Here is an 18,672-nt window from a genome sequence, read left to right as displayed (position 1 = left end):
TGTGAGAGAGAGAGAGAGAGAGAGAGAGAGAGAGAGAGAGAGAGAGAGAGAGAGAAACTAATAATATCAAATAATCTGGTTATTAGAACAATCTGAATACTGTACAAATTTTGTACTTCAATGTGATCATTGTAAATAAGTGTTGTAAAATGATTTTCTATTTAGTATTTATTATTACCTTTCAAATGAAAAAAAATTAAAATTTTTTTGTCTCATTCCACATCCATGACAATCCATTCACTAGGGATTGGATCTACGGAAAGTACATTAGCACATTTGTTTTTCACTGTGGATATTTATTGTGTATTTTTGTTTTTATGACATGTTCTACATCCTGTATGATTTCCTCACTATGGACCAACTGCAACAAAAAGTACATCCCATCACACCACATCAGACACTTATCCACTGCCCTTTGGCTCAAATGGAAAAAAAGAGACTAAGCCGAGTTTCGCAAGAGCATCATTTGCCGAATTTATATTCATCCATACAGGAGATTTTTGGTTCCCATGAAAGTCATACATAATACAGCAGCTTAAAGCATGTGTCATTATTCCACAAAAGATTGATGTCAGCAGCATAAACTCATAACCTAATAAGTCTAAACATTTTGACTACCCACTTAATAGTGCATCGGTCCACCTTTGGAAATTCCAAGTCCTTGTACGGTTTCCAAAAGAATGTGGTAGCCTACCAGATGTGTCAGCACAGGTCATGCAGTTCCAATACATTACAGGCTGGTTATTTGTGGACAAGGAACTGGCACCCAATTAAAGAGTCCCAGGACTCTAACACAGCTTTCAGATCACGTGAATTTGGTGGCCATGACACGATTGTGAGTTCGCTATCATGCTACTCAAACCACTTTAGCACAGTTCTAGCCTTCTGACAAGGAAAGGTATCCTGCTGGAAGATGCGATCGCTGTCAGGGAAGACATCAAATATGAAGGGACGCAAGTGGTCCACAATAACGTTTACATATGCAACAGCTGTCTTAATGCCTTTGATTATTACAAGAAGCCCTAGCAGCCAGCATGCACGGCATGGTACTTGTTTCAAGCAAGTGTTTGCCTGGATGATGGCGTGTGCGGATGGAGCCATCAACTGCAATTTTTTTTTTTAAAAAAAAAAAAAAAAAAAAAAAAAAAAAAAAAAAAAAAAAAATTATGAGATTCACCCAACCAGGTCCACTGTTCTATTTTGATGATCCCATGCCCACTACGGTCTTAACTGGCAAAGTGTGTCAACATGGGAACACTCAGGGGCCATCTGTTGCAGAGCCCCATGCTCAACAACGCTGAACAGTGTGCTCCAGAACACTTGTGCCTGCACCTCTGTTGTCATATCTGCCACAGATCATTGCCTAACATGTTTTCCAGCTAAGGTGTGCAACGAGATGAGTATTTCTGGACCACACATAATATACTTAACATGAACAACCACTGAAAAAAGGGGGGAAAAAAAGGATGGTCAGAAGCATACATTTAAGTAATTTAGAATTTATTAATGTATGATTATTTACTCTAAAAAAGCACGATGGAATTAATTTGATATTTTATATATGAGATTTCATTAATAATTTTATGTGTACTTAATTACAGATTATAGAATTAATGTGATCTTTCCACAAATTCATTTCATTATACATCTCTAAAGCTCGTAGTTTCATCATCATGACTGAAGAAGCTGTAAAATAACAGACGAATGTAGCACAAGTGAGAATGCCATGAATGGAATGGACCAATGAAAGAAGAGCATTGTGAGTTTCAAATTGAAAATATTCAATTTATTATAGTTTTACATGAACAGTATTTTCATTTTTTACTGATTGTGAGATAGGTGCTCACTTCTTGGGCTGCACTGATACTTGCTTTAGGCTGCATGCAGACCGTGGGTTGGACACCCCTGCTTCACAGCATGAGCAAGCCTCCGATATCTTTATTCTGTGATGACAATGAATGTCCCAACACAATCACCTATTCATGGTTTCACCAGCCTTCAGCCATGATTCATAGATGCTCACAGCAGTAGCATGTAAAAAGCCAACCAGCTTCTCTATTTCTGGGATGCTCATTTCCATGGGGGGCCAAAGCAACATTCCCTTTTCAAAGCCACATGTCAGTGGATTTCAATATTTAGGGATTGTATCAGCACTAGAATAATTCCCCATTGTTCTCTGGTTTGCTTATAAACTTCCCTTCCCACATCACGTGCCACGCCACTACCAATGGGGCATTTAAACTTGGGGTGGAAAATTATTTTAGTGTTTTAGCTCATCAGTGCAGTTACTTGTATGTCTTCGATAACCCTTCTTGAAAACTGGAATGATTTTTGCCTTTTTGCAATCACATAGAATGCTTTATTGCTCCAATGACCTAAAGTGAAGTTTGTTGGATCCCTTGCTATTCATGTTGTATATTAATGACCTTGTGGGCAACATTAATAGTAACCTTAGACTTTTCACAGATGATGCAGTTATTTATAATGAAGTATTGTCTGAACAAGATGCATAGATATACAGACAGATCTTGATAAGATTTCAAAGTAGGGCAAAGATTGGCAACTTGCTTTAAATATTGAGAAATGTAAAATCTTGCACTTTACAAAATGAAAAGTAGTACCCTATGGCTGTAACGCCAATGAGTCAGATGGAATCACTTACAAACAAAACACCGTGCAAACAGGCCTTGAAGGCCTAACAGTATTGGCTGGCCGCCATGTCATCCTCAGTCCTTAGGTGTCACCAGATGCAGATACGGAGTGCATGTGGTCTGCACCAACCGTTGTCAGTTTTCATGATTGGTATCACTACTCAAGTAGCTCCTCAATTGGCCTCAAGGGCTGAGTGCACCCAGCTTGCCAACAGCACTTGGCAGACTCAGACAGTAACCCAACAACCTGCTAACCAAGCCCAACAATGCTTAATTTCAGTGATGTGATGGGAACCAGTGTTGCCACTGCAGGAAGGCCTTTGGCTCATGGAATCAAGTTAACTCATACGAATACTCAGTGGAACACTTCGCAGAGACGTGAAATAGAATGATCACATAGGTTCAGCTATGGGTAAAGCAGGTGGCAGACATCAGTTTATTGGTGGAATACTGAAGAAATGCAATCAGGCTACAAAGTAGATTGCTTGAAAATCACTCGTCACCAACCCATCCTAGAATACAGCTCAAGTGTGCGAGACCCATACCAAACAGGACTAACAGGGAATATTAAACACATACAGAGAAGGGCAGCACAAAAGGTCATAGTTCTGTTGGACCCATGGAAGAGTCTTATAGAGATGCTGAAGAAACTGAACTGGCAGTCTAAAAAGATGCACTTTCTATGTAAAACATTCCAGGTTTTCTTGTCGCATCAGTTTGGGATAAAATCTTGAGCTTTCGATGAGAGCCTCCATTGTCATCGTCAGGAGCAACTGACTGTCTTCACTGCTGTTGTGGTGGCCTTATATAGCCCATGGATGGCTTCTGATTGGTCAGCAATGAGTACTGCTGTCACAGATGGTGTCAATTTTATGAAATGATGGACAGTATGGCGGTGGGCTCTCCGTAGTCTCCATCATTGGCTAACTTTTTTATGGAGAATTTTGAAGAATGTGCATTAAATTTGGCTCCCCTCTGTACATCCTTATTTTATCGTTACGTTGACGGTACATTTATGGTCTGGCAACACAGCGCAGAAGCTGTCATGGAACACGTGAACAGCATACATCCAAACATCTGGTTCAATGTCAAGATGGCAAGGGATGTTGCCATTCTTAGAAGTTTCAGTACGATGACAGGCAAATGGGTGTACTAGCCACTCTGTGTACCGCAAGCAGACACATACCAATTTATATCTTAATGCACAGAGTTTCCGTCATCCTGTTCAGAAGAGAGCCATTTCGGACACGTAGAGCAAAAACGGTTTCTGATGAGGAGCACTTGAAGTCCTAAATTAACCAACTGAAGTACATATTCCGAAAAAATGGCTACAGTGCATGCGATATAAAGGCAGCATTATCCAAGAAAAGGAAATGTGAAAATGCTGCACACTCACAGGATGAACCACTGATTGCAGTTCTTCCTTTTTGTGGCACTATATCCAGTACAATAGGAAGAGTCCTGGGTAGACAGGGTATAAGAATGATTTTTCGTCGTCCTAAGAAAATTAAGGAAATGATGCACCCTGTTAAGGACAGTCTCGGCTTCAGGGTTCCTGAAATTTATAATATCCCCTGTGAGCATGGAAGCAATTACATAGGTCAGACTATTCATACTGTTTCTGACCACTGTGCAGAATACCAACGGCATATTAAAAATAGAGAACTAGAGAAATCGGCAACTGCAGAGCACAGCCTCACTAACAAACATAAAATACTGTTTGATGAAATAAAAATTTTGTCCCATGCCTCCACGTACTGGGATTCGTTCCATGAGTTGTGGCAACTATGGTGTATCATACAAGTATGTGGCACCACCATAATCACAGTAAACATGTTTGAAAGTCATAGCAACTATGGTGTATCTTGCAACAATTTGACAATGTGGGAATTCTATGGTGTTCACTGAACTGGTACGGGAATCTGTATCTGAATGCCAATATAAAATGGGGTTCCACTACAGGAGCTCACAGGAAAGGTTGAAATGAAATGCACACTTCAATAGACAGATTCCGACCACATGGGAGGGTGGCAACGACAGACTCACCGCAAAGTGGGCGGTCCGCCTCACCCCATACTGACCCGTACATGGCTGTTATGCAACAGTTGTTAACAGAGGACTGACACTGAACAATGCAGAAATTAATGGCAGGGGCGGGTATGTCAAGGGCAACTATGTTCCCCACTCTATGGCAGGACTTGAAGGTGTGCAAGAAGTGTTCAAAATGGATTCAGTTTCAGTTAACAGAGCTGCAGAAGTGGACGTAATATGAGACCAGCCAAATCAACGTGGAGCAATTTGAGTGGGAACGGATTGAGCAGCTAAATCACACTGTTGTGATTGATAAAACCTAGGCATGAGCATATAAACCAGAATTGAAGACCCCATCTGTAGAATGACAATGCCACAGGTTCACCATGGTGATACAAGGTGTTTCAGAATCCATCCCAATGAAGGTCATTCTCATTCTGGTGTATGATGACCATGGTGTTCTGGAGTGTCACCCTGTTAGGGAAGGCCACACCCAATGCCCAGTACTACATCTGCAATGTACACATCCAACACTGCTGGATAATGCAGTCATACTCCACGATAACGCTACAGCCCACATTGCAGACCTCATAAAAATTGAGTACAGTGGTGGGAATGGGAAATCCTCCTCCACCCATCCTACTTACCAGATCTCCGTGCGTGCGACTTTGACCTCATTCCAAAACTGAAGAAACCATTGCATGGGAGACACTTTGGAAACACAGTGGATATCCTCATGGTTTTTTGGCGGTGGATCACACTGATGGCAATGCCGATGACATTCAGCACCATCTCAGTCATTGTCAACACTGTGTGGATGCACTAGGGGATTAGTTTGATGAACAGCAGTTGATTTTGATTCATCTTTGTTCAATTTGTACTCTTACACAATTAAGTTATAAAGAGTTCCAGTGTTTGTGTTTCATTTCAACCTTTCCCCAGACCTCCAGTACTGGAACCCCATTTTATGTTGGCATTAAGATACAGACTCCATTACCAATTCAATGCATACCATAGAATTCCCACACCACGAGATATACAAGGGCTGTTCAATAAAGAATGATCATAAATTTTTTTATGGTCATACTTTGTGCTAAATTTTAATCTTATGATATTCTGTTAGCTTAATGTGCAACAAACACACATAGTAGTTTCATTGTTGGGACTCCTGGTTCCTGCCTGTGAGAGGCAGGCGAGGTCAGACATGTTCAGTATCGCCAACCAATGCAATGGAGGTAACACGCGAGGAACAATATGCGGCCTTTAAATTCTGTTTTCGTCTCAACAAATCTTCAGCTGAGGCCTATACAATGTTACAGGAGGCCTATGAAGATTCTGTTCTTCCCTACAATGGAGCTCGAAGGTGGTTTAAAGGGGAGACAATCAATTTCTCCAGTTACTGCTCTTACAGAAGAAAACATCAACAATGCTGCTGTCATTGTGAGAGAGAATCAATGAATTACCTTAAGATCACTTTCTGAAATACTGAACATTTCATTGGGTGCAACCCACACCTTGGTGACAGAAAAATTAGACAAGGAAGATGTTTGTGCGCGAACGGTTCCAAGACTGTTGATTCCCGAACAAAAGAACATGCGCGTGCAGGTCTGCATGTAGCTAAAGTTGATGTTAGAGGAAGATCAGGAGTTTCTTTCAAATGTAATCACTGCTGATTGGCTACATCATTTTGATCCTGAGAGCAAACAGCAAAGCTCAGTGTGGAAATCTCCTTCATCACCAACCACCAAAAAAGCAAACATGGTTGCTCCTGCTGAGAAAGTTATGGCCATCTCATTCTTTGATATTCATGGAATGGTTTATCAGCATGTTGTACCCGCACTCACATCAGTAACTGGACAATACTACAGGGATGTCCTGAAAACACTGCAAGTCCATATCAGGCGCAAAAGACCACATTTCTGTGAAGCAGGCTGGATGCTGTACCACGACAATGCGCGGCCGCATATTACCAATGTTGTTGCTGAGTATCTTGCAAAAATCAACATGAAATGCATCCCTCAGCCGCCCTATAGTCCAGATTTAACCCCATGTGACTTTTTTCTATTCCCTCACATGAAGAAATGCCTTCATGGGAGGCATTATCAATCGTCAGAAGCAGTGGTGAAGGCTGCGGAGGCGATTTTGAAGGACCTCTCAAAAAATGGTTTCCAACATGTATTTGAAGACTGGCAGCGCAGCCGGGACAAGTGCATCTCAATCATGGGAGATTACTTTGAGAGGGGTCATCAAAATATGATAATTCTTCATTGAACAGCCCTCGTACAACAGTTGCTATGACTTAAGAAATGACCCTCATATGACTCCAGGAAGGTACTACAAACCCCTACATATTGCTCTGTGGGGATTGCGAGGACAAGATTAAATTCATTACAGCATGCATTGAGGCATTTAAACTAGCATTCTTTCTGTGCTCTCCACACGAATGGAACGGGAAGAAACCCTAATGCAATCATACTCCATGGTAACACTACAGTCCACATTGCAGACCTCATCAGGAATTGTTCAGCAGTGGTGGTGCAAAGCACATATCATCTGCTATGCACTTCACAGTACAGAGTATAGTTTTAGATATAGAATGAACTGCTGTAGGAAGGGCAGCAAGCTATTTCACATGATCTATGTAGAATTGTACAAACATTCTATCAGTTTTCAGCAATTTTGGTTCATTTTCTATTCTTCAGTCACATTGGTATGTATCATTACAATTTTCATGTGAAGTTTGAAAGGAGGAAGCTGAGTACCATTTCCCCTGATTTTGGTGAACATTTGAAACTGAAAAAATAAATGGATTACTTTTAATCATTTAGTAACGCTAGGAAAGAACAAGACTTAGGTTTTTTGTCAGATTGGTCAGAAATATTTTATTTTCAAGTTTACTGGACACTTCTCACACTGCTCTCAGTACTTTAATTTTGAATTTATTCAGCTTATTGTTTGTCAACAAACTTATCTCTGATGTCACAGTAACTTACTAACACAGCTACTGAACCACAATATTTCCAACTCCTTGCAACCTTGCTCAGCACAAATTTCTCTAAATAATGCTGTACAATTAATTTCAATTTTATTGTTACACACCTCTATTTTAATCTCAGACTTTTATGATGACTGCTCAAAAAAATCTGCATTCTGTTTATGGTTCACTTGCTAGAAAGTGAATTTTCTACAAGTGCCTTGACATTCCTTTTTGAATCTGTAGTCATGCTGTAGTAGCCTCATTCTCAATGACTCCCTTCTAGGACTAATTTAATGTAAACATTCAGATCTGTTTGTAAATAGGAGATCTAAGATGTTCTAACCACATTAGGTTCCCATTCTAAAGCCCATAAGTTAAACTCTCAGCCGCAGTATGATCAGTGCACATTTATGTATAACATCCTCCATAATCCACTAATTAATACCACAATATTTTCTTTTTCTGGTGTGCAAAGTCAAGTTTTCCCCTTTATAATCAATGCTGTTAAACTCCTCTCTGTATACTACATGTAATTTTATTACTCTAAAAAACTGACGTATGCATCACACACACACACACACACACACACACACACTGCTTCTCAAGTAGCTACCTGTCTGTATTGGTTTTCTGCATGCCTTACTATTAAGAGGACCTCATGAGTCTCCACTCAGTATTAGTGATCAAAAAGTCTGCTTCTGGTATATCTGAGCGTTCCACCTGGGTACCATATACCACTATCAAACCTTAAAATGACTGAGCTAACTGCAAGCATTGCTTCCACCCCTAGTGACAGGCAAGCTGTATTTTGCATTAGACCAACACTGTCCTGGGATACAGGAATGACATGGATTTCCCAGTTAAATGTTTGCACAAGAATAACTAAAAAAAAATGTCTGCCACTAAAGGGCAAATAGTTAACAAACAAAATACATTACTTAAAGGAGGAGGGCATTTGCAGAAAAAAAATTACCTGCTTGGTTCCCAGAGCACAGGATTAGATTAGATTAATTATTCATTCCATAGACCCACTAAAGAGGGATCCTCCTGGGTGTGGAACATGTCAGGTGATTCTATTAATTAATCCTTTGCTCACACTTCTGATTTTGTAATGAAATGATATGAGTTGCCATGTGCTTTCTCAAAATAATAGTTAGATTCTTATACATACATCATCAACATCCTATTGTCAAATATCCCTTAAAGCCAAAATAAAATGTATAACACCTGTTTCACATCAAAGGACTACAGCACAGCTAATGTAGGCCTACATGTTAAAGAATACAATATCAGTGACACTATCAACTATGAAGACTGTCATCATATAATCAAATATACTTTATCAAAATATTACGATGCCAATGGGAATAACGGGCCTTGAGTATGTATGTTCTTATTATGCGTGCACGTGCAGGTATGTGTCTACTACAAGGTGGCATTGATTCTAAGATAATATTATGTTGTATGTTATCTATAATAGATTGGTTTAAAAATATGCAGAGCCTAATAAATTAAACTGTTGATTCTTTAATACTGGTTAACCCCTCTGAGTCGTTAAAAAACTGAACTCTGATGTATAAAATACCTGAAACTTCTGATTACTTTTCAAATTAGTCAGTATGTTAAATACTTGACACTCATGTAAGTGGGAATAAATTTTTCTAATATTATGTTTAAATTTTGTTGGCTATCCTGAGGTACTCTCATTACCAAACACATCAGTATTGTGTGGGTATTATTCACTCAGTTTACAGTAAAATCTTGTTATCACACATCTCTATGTTGTTGTCATGTCACATTTCTTAAGGTATATGTCATACAATGATATAATTTTCCATGTTCATTCAGTGGCATGCATGGATAATGTCTGTTCCTAACTAGGCCTATTTCTCTTGCTGCGTTAAAATGTAAACATAAGATTTTCTCTCTTAATGAGTAGATCATAGCATTTTAAATTTATAAAATCAGTCAATAATTGTGTGAAATATTGAAAATCAAGTATTTGTTGACCCTGGAAGCAGTCAGGTAGGCATCCCGCAACTAGGATCGTGAATGATGAACTGGGATAGCCGATTAGTAATATAGACTAAAGACTACAATGACAGGCTTGACTGTCGATAATAAAAACAGTCAGCAGAACTTAGAATCAACATAATATTTCTCTCTCCCTATCTAAAACACTATGGCTACCCTAAGGCAACTGCCAAAAAATTAAAACTAATTGCGAATGAGTGAGCAACCTGCAGATCCCTCCAGTATATATAAAACACACACAACACACAGAGAGAGAGAGAGAGAGAGAGAGAGAGAGAGAGAGAGAGAGAGAGAGACTTACAACTGTCCATAAGTTTACGAACACTATTAATGCAAATACCTTTTATAAACAAATGAGTACATTGAGTGCTGCATTAATTTTCTGTGTTTCCAATAACACACCAAACAACAAATTAGATTGCCACAGTGTGATTTTGTATATTATTTTGACACATTTTCAACATGAGTTAACCAACGCATATCCTCATTTTAAAACCCAATTAGCCCCTACTGCATGTATAGCCCTTATCCTAAAGATTGAAACTAAGGCAGTATGCATATATTCAATACATCCTGGGGGCAGTTTATGCAAAGCTCAGGGTGTGAAAACTGTTCAATGATTCTACTGTCCATTCTCTAGTCGTTCATGAGCCTATGATCACACGAAAATTGGTGACCAAGTTTACAGTTCAGCATCCGATACAAATCTCTCTGCGATTTCGCAACTCCACACATGAAAGCTGTAAGCGCCGGCTAAGAAATATGACTCCATAAAAATGTTTTGCATATTTACATATCAAATGCCTACCTGCTTTGACCCCAGTACGAAGTCCTGAATATTGAATTCCTGATCAAAGTAAGGCCTGATTATCAAATTTGCAAGTATCCAATTTTTCAAACTCTTCGTGAGACTTGGCCACACCAATTCCGGAAAATTCATAATATGAGGAAATTTCTCGGGGCCTGAACTTGTATCGCTACAGAAGTTCCTGCTACAACATGTAAATAAGTTTACGCACTTAGTTTTATTTATGGCCTGACAACTCTGCAAAGAATGACATTCACCTTTTGCTGATAAAAATGCAGCGTGATGTACAGTGTACACTGGGGTTAGGTGTCGGTGAACACAGTAATGTGACAATCTGTCATTCCTTTTGCAGGTTATGATATTCAGTGATTTCGAGGAACCGCCATTTAGCACAAATGCACGAGTTGAAGACATCTGCAAACGTTCTTGACCTCCACGTTTCGAAGAAAAACAAATTCGTTTCAAAAAATCAAGCACCCTGCCACTCCTCCAAACACTACCGGCCATATCCGCGCACTGTCAACATCTGAAAGTCGCTGTAGACACGGCAACCAACTTGGGATACAGTGAAGTTGACATAACCCCACAGTCCGTGATAACCCTATGGATATGGAGCCCATTTTTGTCCTTTCTAAAATACATGAAATGTTCATAAAAATGGCTACCTCACCTTTATATTAGATGGTATATCGATGAAAACGCCATTTAATTCTTGAAAACCCGTTTGCTAAAACCATGTCATCCTACAAGTTTCTAATTCTAGACTCATTAGATTACACAGGTGAAATGATCGTCATTGATGTGGAATCAATAAAAAAATTTAGTCATAAACACTAAATATAAAAATCATTTATAACACCTATTTACAATGATCGCATTACTGCATTGAATTTGTACAGAAATCAGGTTGTACTAATACTCGCATTATTTGACATTATTATGGCTCGAGCACTATGGGACTTAACATCTATGGTCATCAGTCCCCTAGAACTCAGAATTACTTAAACCTAACTAACCTAAGGGCAGCACACAACACCCAGTCATCACGAGGCTGAGAAAATCCCTGACCCCGCCGGGAATCTTTTTTTTTTTTTGTAACCATACATATTTATTTAAATTATATTAACAAACATACATTAAAAAAAAGACATTTTATTCTATTATATTCCTAGTGATGGTTAATATTACTGCCATTTTATATGTTTTCGTTTTTATATTTTCCTTCTTCGTTTTTCTCTTATTGTTTGTTCCTTAAACCCTTTTACATGGCCATTTGTCGTCTTTTTTAAGGGGGGTAGACATTGCAGGACAGGCATAACAGTTTATATTTGGCATTGATGCATTGATTTTGAGTTTATGTTTCTGTATGTGATGCACTTGTTATGCCACAGGCACATTGTGTATTCTGGTTTGACCTCTTCCTCTAGTTACACTGTTAAGTGGGACAGTATGAAGGAAACGTCACCATGATAGGTGGAGCAGAAGTGGAAGAAACTTTTTTTTTTTACATATACTACAGAATATACCTAAATTGAAGAAGAGAGAAAATTTTTGTCATATTACATAAGAGAAGCAGAAAGGATAGTGTGAGTAATCAATAGAATTTTATAGGCACAAAGTAAAGGAAATCATTTAAAAAATTATCTAATAATAATAATGAGTAGTTGGCACTTTCCACTAAGGAGCACTTTGTGTCACTGATTTCACTAAAAAGAAACACTTTATACTACTATACTTCACTATTTGATGCGAGAAGAGGAAGCACTTTATCTTTTTTGTTGCACTTGTTCACTATCACTGCATACGTTCTTCTTGTGGTGAGTGTGGTGAGGTGTTGGTGGCGGTGCTGAGGGTCACAGGCTGGGGAGGACTCTGGCGATTGCTGTCTGCAGTGGAATCTGCAGGAAGTTTTTGAAGTTCTCGTGGTATCGCCTGTGCTGCTGGGCTGTCTTGTTCTCCTCCCAGAGGTCCATCAGGAAGGCCAGCTAGTCGGTCTGCCTCCGCGCTACGATGGCGTGTGCCGTCATGGCGAGGATCCAGAGAGTCGCCAGTCGCTTGGGCCGTGGAAATGGGTTGCAGTCTGGGGCGGTGATTGCTTCCACTGTGATGCTTCCCGGCGCCGTTCTGTTGATGTGGGCCACCATCTGCTGGCACGCTTCCCAGATGTTGATGGCATTCCCGCACGTGAATCGGTGCTCGAGGGTGTCGGTCATGCCACATACGTCACACTTGTCACTTGCGACGAGTTTTATCTCCGCCAGTCTTTGGTTGGTTGGTACCGTTCTGTTAATTATTTTGTACCATGTCTCCTTCGCATGTTTAGGCAACACGTTTTCCGAGACGTTCCCCCATATTTGTTTCCAATTGTATTGCGAGAGTTTTTGTTCAAATTTGTTTTTTGCCGGCTTCCCCCTGAGGGCCCAGTATATTCCCTTGGCTGTTCTGTGGCTGGGGTTCGCCACGGTGTCCAGAACGTAACTTTTGTTGGCGTAGTGCAGCCTGACGTGTCGCATTCTGAAGGGAATGTGTCTCGTGTCGACCGGCGCTTCTTGTGATGTGGGCCTGTATCTTCCAATTATCTTGGCTGTGACGCTGTCAGGGTTTTTGTCCTGGATGGCGAGCGTTCGTTTCAGTAGAAGGGCTGCACATTTGGTCTTTATATCAACTAGACCTAGTCCCCCTTCTTTCGTTGGCAGCGAGCACGTTGCTTGCGCCACTTTGAATATATTTCGACGCCACAACAGGTAGTACACTGCGCTCGTTAGTGCTCGCGCAATTTCTGTCGGGATGCTTAAGATTTGCGCCAGGTACCAAGCTTTCGACAGGATCGTCGTGTTTATCAGTTCTGTTTTCTGGTGTATTGTTAGCTTTTGGTTCGCGTGCTGTCTGGAGAGACCTCTTATGGTGTGTAGCACGTCCCTCCAGTTGTATGCGGCCATTCTAAGTGGACAAGACTGTATATATATATCAAGAACTTTATGGCTTTCTGCTATTTTATACCACTGGCTGTCTGGTTTGAGTCGTTGATTCCCTATCGGCAGTAGCACTGTTTTTCTGGGGTTGGTTTGGGCGCCTGACGCTTTTTGGAATGTATTCATGATGGTTTCTACTCTCCCAATATCTTCCTGGTTTTCAATAAAGATGCCTAGGTCGTCAGCGTAGGCTATACATGCTACTGCTTTGCCTACTACGGAAAAGCCTCTGATGTCGTTTGTGAGTTTCCGCAGCAGCGGGTCCAGTGCTATAGCGAATAGAGCCATTGACAGTGGACAGCCTTGCCTCACGGATCTGTCCAGTTTTATCAGTTTTGTTTCCCAACTACTGATTATTACTGTCGATCTCGCAGTACTTAGTATCTTCTGGATGATTGCGATGAATTTTTGCCCAAACCCGAGTCTGTTTGGTGTCTCTACGAGATATTTGTGGTCGATCCTGTCGAAGGCTTTGTTGAAGTCCACCGAAATTATGGCACCTGCGCTTCTGGTGGTGGCTGCCTGTGCTATTATGTCCCTGTAGGTGCATGTGGCGTCAAATATATTTTTCCCTGGTACCGCACATGTTTGCCACGGACTGATGACTTTCCTCATCGCCGATTTCAGGTTGTTTGCGATGCATTTCGCTATTGTTTTATAGTCGGCGTTGAGGAGCGTAATTGGACGAAACTCTTCAATGCGGCGGGCGGCTCTCTTCTCAGGGATGAGTGTTATGGTCCCTTCAGTCAGCCCAGGTGGAATTTCCGCCCCATCGAGTATCTCGTTCACCATTTCCGTGAATTGCCCTCCTAGCACGTCCCAATATGCGAGGTAGAACTCGAGCGGGATGCCGTCGGCGCCGGGTGCTCTTCCTCTCGCGCTGGTCCTCATCGTTTCTGTGATGTCATCCACGTCGACATTTTCTGTCAGCAACGCCCTGTCTGCGTCTGTGAGCATGTTCCTCGCCTGCTGGAGGATTTCAGCAGTTGCCGCGTCGTCTGTCGCTTCTCGACGGAACATGTCTCGGAAATAGTCCTCGATGTGTTTTGTTAACTCCGTTTTCGTCGTGAGCGTCTTTCCCTGCTTGTCCTGAAGCTCACTACGCACTTTCCTGCGCCTCTCTCCCTTTCCCTATTTAAGTGGTGCATGGTGAGTGGCTCTTCATCCACCTCGCCATATGTTTTACTTCTGGTGAGGACGCCTCTTATTTGCTGTTTCTTTATTTGAAGGAGTTTTGCCTTGATTCTCGTCACTCGCGGCAGGTATTGCTGGTCGTCTGCTGGTGCGTCGAGTGCGTCTTTCAGGCACTGCTGGTAGAACTCGGCCGTGGTTCGCCTCCAGAATGACTTTTCCGCGCTGTATCTTATCAACAGGCTGCGCATTGTCGGCTTCGCTCGTGCCAGCCACCACTCGGTCGTGCTGCTGTAGCGTGCGCGCTGTGCCAGGCATTCTTGCCACGCTTCCACTGTTTGCTTGCGCAGTTCCGCGTCCTGCAGGTGTTCCGTATTTAGCTTTCACGTGCTTCTTGTGCTGACGTTCTTTCCTTTTTGGAGATGCAAGCTGCATTCGTAGCTGCAGTGGTCCGAAAAGGTGACAGGATAGACTTCAACGTGCGCAACATTTTTAGTTGCTGCTCTGCTGATATATATACGGTCCAGTCTGCTTTTACCATTTTTGTGGTGGTATGTAAATTCAGTGTGTGTTGGATGGAGAAGGCGCCACGAATCTTCTATTTTCAGTCGTCGGATCAGTTCTTGCAGTTCTGGGCACATGTTTGCTACAGGTATTTGGTCTTCAGCTGCGGCGACACAGTTACAATCTCCTCCAATGATGATGTTGTTATTGTTCTGCATCAGCAGTTCGGCTACTTCTCTATTATAGAAGGTGCTTCTTGCTCGCTTGTTGTCTGTGCCAGAAGGTGCGTATATGTTGATAAAGAGCGTCTTTTCTATGTTTAGCGCTATCCCTCGGCCGCTTGACAACATTTTAGTCCCGCCAAAGTCGATCCCGTTCCGTACCATTATTGCCGTACCGCATTGGGATTCTGGGTCTATATTTGTGATTGCCACATATCCTGCTATCGAACCTGGGAACCCGGGCGTGGGAAGCGAGAACGCTACCGCACGACCACGAGCTGCGGACTTGACATTATTAGTAAAACACACACAACAGTTGTTCCCACTACGAAATTCATCAGCAGAGTAGGTGGAATTAGGTTCCTCTTAAACTGAACTGTATTGGTAGTTAAGATTTTTAGGGTTGCTGGGAACTTATTGAAAATATATGTTCCTGAATAATGGACATATTTTTGAACCAAAGTAAATGACTTTAAATCTTTGTGAAGAGCATTCTTATTTCTCGTACTAATTCCATGAACTGGGCTGTTACTTTGAAAAAGAGATGTATTTTTAATGACAAATTTCATTAAGGAATAAATATATTGAGAAGCAAAAGTTAATATCTCTAGGTCTCGTAAAATCCCTCTGCAGGATGGAGTTCACACTACAAATAATTCTTATTACACATTTTTGGACGCAGAAAAGTTTAGCTTGACTTGATGACTTATCCCAAAACAATAATACCGCATGACATTACTAAATGGTAACAAGCATAATACACCAGTTTTTTTTAATTTTTATATTCTCTATGCCTGACAGCATTTTCATTGCAAATAGTGATTTGCTTAGGCGTTTCAGCAGTTCTACAGTGTGCTCCTCCCACTTGAATTTATTATCAAGCCACAATCCCCAAAAACTTAACACTGTCCACTTTGTCTATCTGTTTGTCACCATATTTTAGGCATGTAATTGTGGGAAACATCTTACAAGTTCTGAACTGCATGTTATGTGTTTTCGCAAACTATAGTGGGAAAGATTTGGCTAGGAACCATTTATCAATGTCCTCAAAAGTGTCATTGATTGATCTTTCTAAGACTAAACTTGATTTACTATTTGTTACAATGTTTCTATCGTCTACAAACAAAAGGAACTTAACATTTAGTAATGTTACTGATGAAAGGTCATTGATATACACAATAAAAAGTAAGAATCCTAAGATGGAACCTTTTTGGATATCACATGTAATTAATATCCAGCTGAATGATGCCTGCTAGCTTATACATATCTCCTTCCTAAACACACACTTTGTTTCCTGTTTGAAACATAGGATTTGAACCATTTTGCAGCATCTTCTTTTACACCATAATACTCTAATGTAATTAACAGAATATTGTGATTTAGACAGTCAAATGCCTTTGATAGATCAGAAAATATACCAGTAGCCTGTAATTTATTATCTAATGAATTCAGTACATTGTCACTGTATGTGTAGATAGTCTCCTTAATAACAGAACCCTGTATAGATACGAATTGTAACTTTGACAACATGTTATTTTCTGTCAGAGGGTTAAGGAGGTAATTGTGTATCACATTTTCTAAGTATTTTTAGGATGCTGGAAAAAGTGAAATTTGATGATAGTAATTTTACCTCCATTCTCAAACAAACATAATGCAACCATTCAGGAATGTTCCACTGATAAATGACTGATTTAATACGTTATTAAACTCAGAAGCACACACTTTAATTAACTTTGTTGATATTTTATCATAATGACTAGAATATTTTATTTTAAATATTTTGTTATGGACTCTACTTCTGCTGGGGCATTGGGTGTCTTATTTGTATTAGTAAAGTTATATGTAAAGACTGGTTTGAAGTACTCTGTGGTGGCTTCTACTGAATCTGAGAAACCCATCTTTTCAGTTACAGGTATGAAATGCTTGTCAAAAAGCTATGTTACACTGCACACATCAGTCACCAATATATTGTTTACACTTTACCCTATCTGCCCTTCTTCATGTCTGGTTCTAACACTCTCCTCTTTCCCTGTCTCCCATACTGTCTTTATTTTCTTATCTGCAATGATTATCTTTTTTTGTGATGCATTTGCTTTGATTCCCCTATTACTATTTTTAATATTTTGCAGTATGTCTTGTTGTGTGGTGTAACATGAACATAAAAGCTGTTTCTGACTGACAGATACAGTTTCCTTTTTCTTTTACAATATACCCTTATTTCTTGAGTAATCCATAGCTTCTTTGCAGTTTTTGGCCCCAATCTGGGATACTGAGCAAGGTGGCGCAGTGGTTAGCACACTGGACTCGCATTCAGGAGGATGACGGTTCAATCACGCATCTGGCCATCCTGATTTATATTTTCCATGATGGTTCCTGTGAATGGGCATGGCCAACTTCCTTCCCCATCCTATCCTAAACTGATGACCTTGCAGTTTGATCTCCTCCCCCCAAACCAAACTAATCCAATCCAATCCAATCTGGGATAGCTTTGGGGGAAACAATATTCAAATAAGGAAAATGCTGTATTGTTAAAATGTCGTATTTCTCATTCTTGCCATGAGCACTGTAAACTCAGTCCAGTTTATGTCTTTGAAGTGTGTCCCAAAATAATTCATTTTTGGCTGACTGCACTCATTAAACCATATTTCATGCATTATATATCCTATCAGTATTAACACTTAACAAAAGGACATGCATTTCATGGTCGAATAGGCCATTGACTATTGGTTTTGTACCGTAATCTCGTTCATTAGACCTTTCTATAAAGATGTTATGAGTGGCGGTTTACGAGAAATTGGATACTCTAATTGGGAAGCCTACAGTAGGAATTAAGTTGAATGATACTGTTACTGACTCAGATATATTCTTGCTGGGAGAGTTTTTAAGAAACCCATGCCACAGAATAATATAAGAGATACATTATAAGCAATCTTTTTCTCAAAATCAGTGTATCACATTCAATAAAACTCTTTTGCTAGCGCTTATCAATAAATTCATAAGTTCCTTGTGCCTGTAAGTAGCTTCCATATAACTACAACACTGAATCTATGTGTGTTAATCCAACTAACTCTGTACATTTTGTGTTTTTTAAGTTATTATAATATAGCTGTATTGTTTCAGTTATTATAATTTGTAATTTTGTTCATTTTTTCATTTTGTAAATAATTATCTTAACTGTTACATTCATATAAATTTTTCTGTAGTACGATAGACCTGTCCCTTACAAATTTGCAATTAACTATCGATCAATCAATTAAGGCCCAAAACATGAATCAATTATAAAAAGAGCAAAAGTGAGAAAAAACAAGTCAGTGAAGTTAATGATGTGATGGATATCAGTGTT

General features: G+C 40.1%; 1 protein-coding gene across 1 annotated transcript in view; it reads right to left on the bottom strand.

Moving 5' to 3' along the window:
• The window catches only part of LOC124794868, a 51,470-nt gene extending 40,432 nt beyond the window's left edge, over nt 1-11,038 (bottom strand). The window contains exon 1 of the mRNA XM_047258547.1: nt 10,502-11,038. Coding sequence (XP_047114503.1) covers nt 10,502-11,008 — 507 coding nt within the window. The 5' untranslated portion in view covers nt 11,009-11,038. The remainder of the gene's footprint in view (nt 1-10,501) is intronic.
• Nucleotides 11,039-18,672: the final 7,634 nt, after the last annotated feature.

This window comes from Schistocerca piceifrons, chromosome 4 (genome assembly GCF_021461385.2).
Source record: "Schistocerca piceifrons isolate TAMUIC-IGC-003096 chromosome 4, iqSchPice1.1, whole genome shotgun sequence".
NCBI classification, from domain to species: Eukaryota; Metazoa; Arthropoda; class Insecta; order Orthoptera; family Acrididae; genus Schistocerca; species Schistocerca piceifrons.
This window is presented reverse-complemented; position numbering and strand designations above follow the sequence as displayed.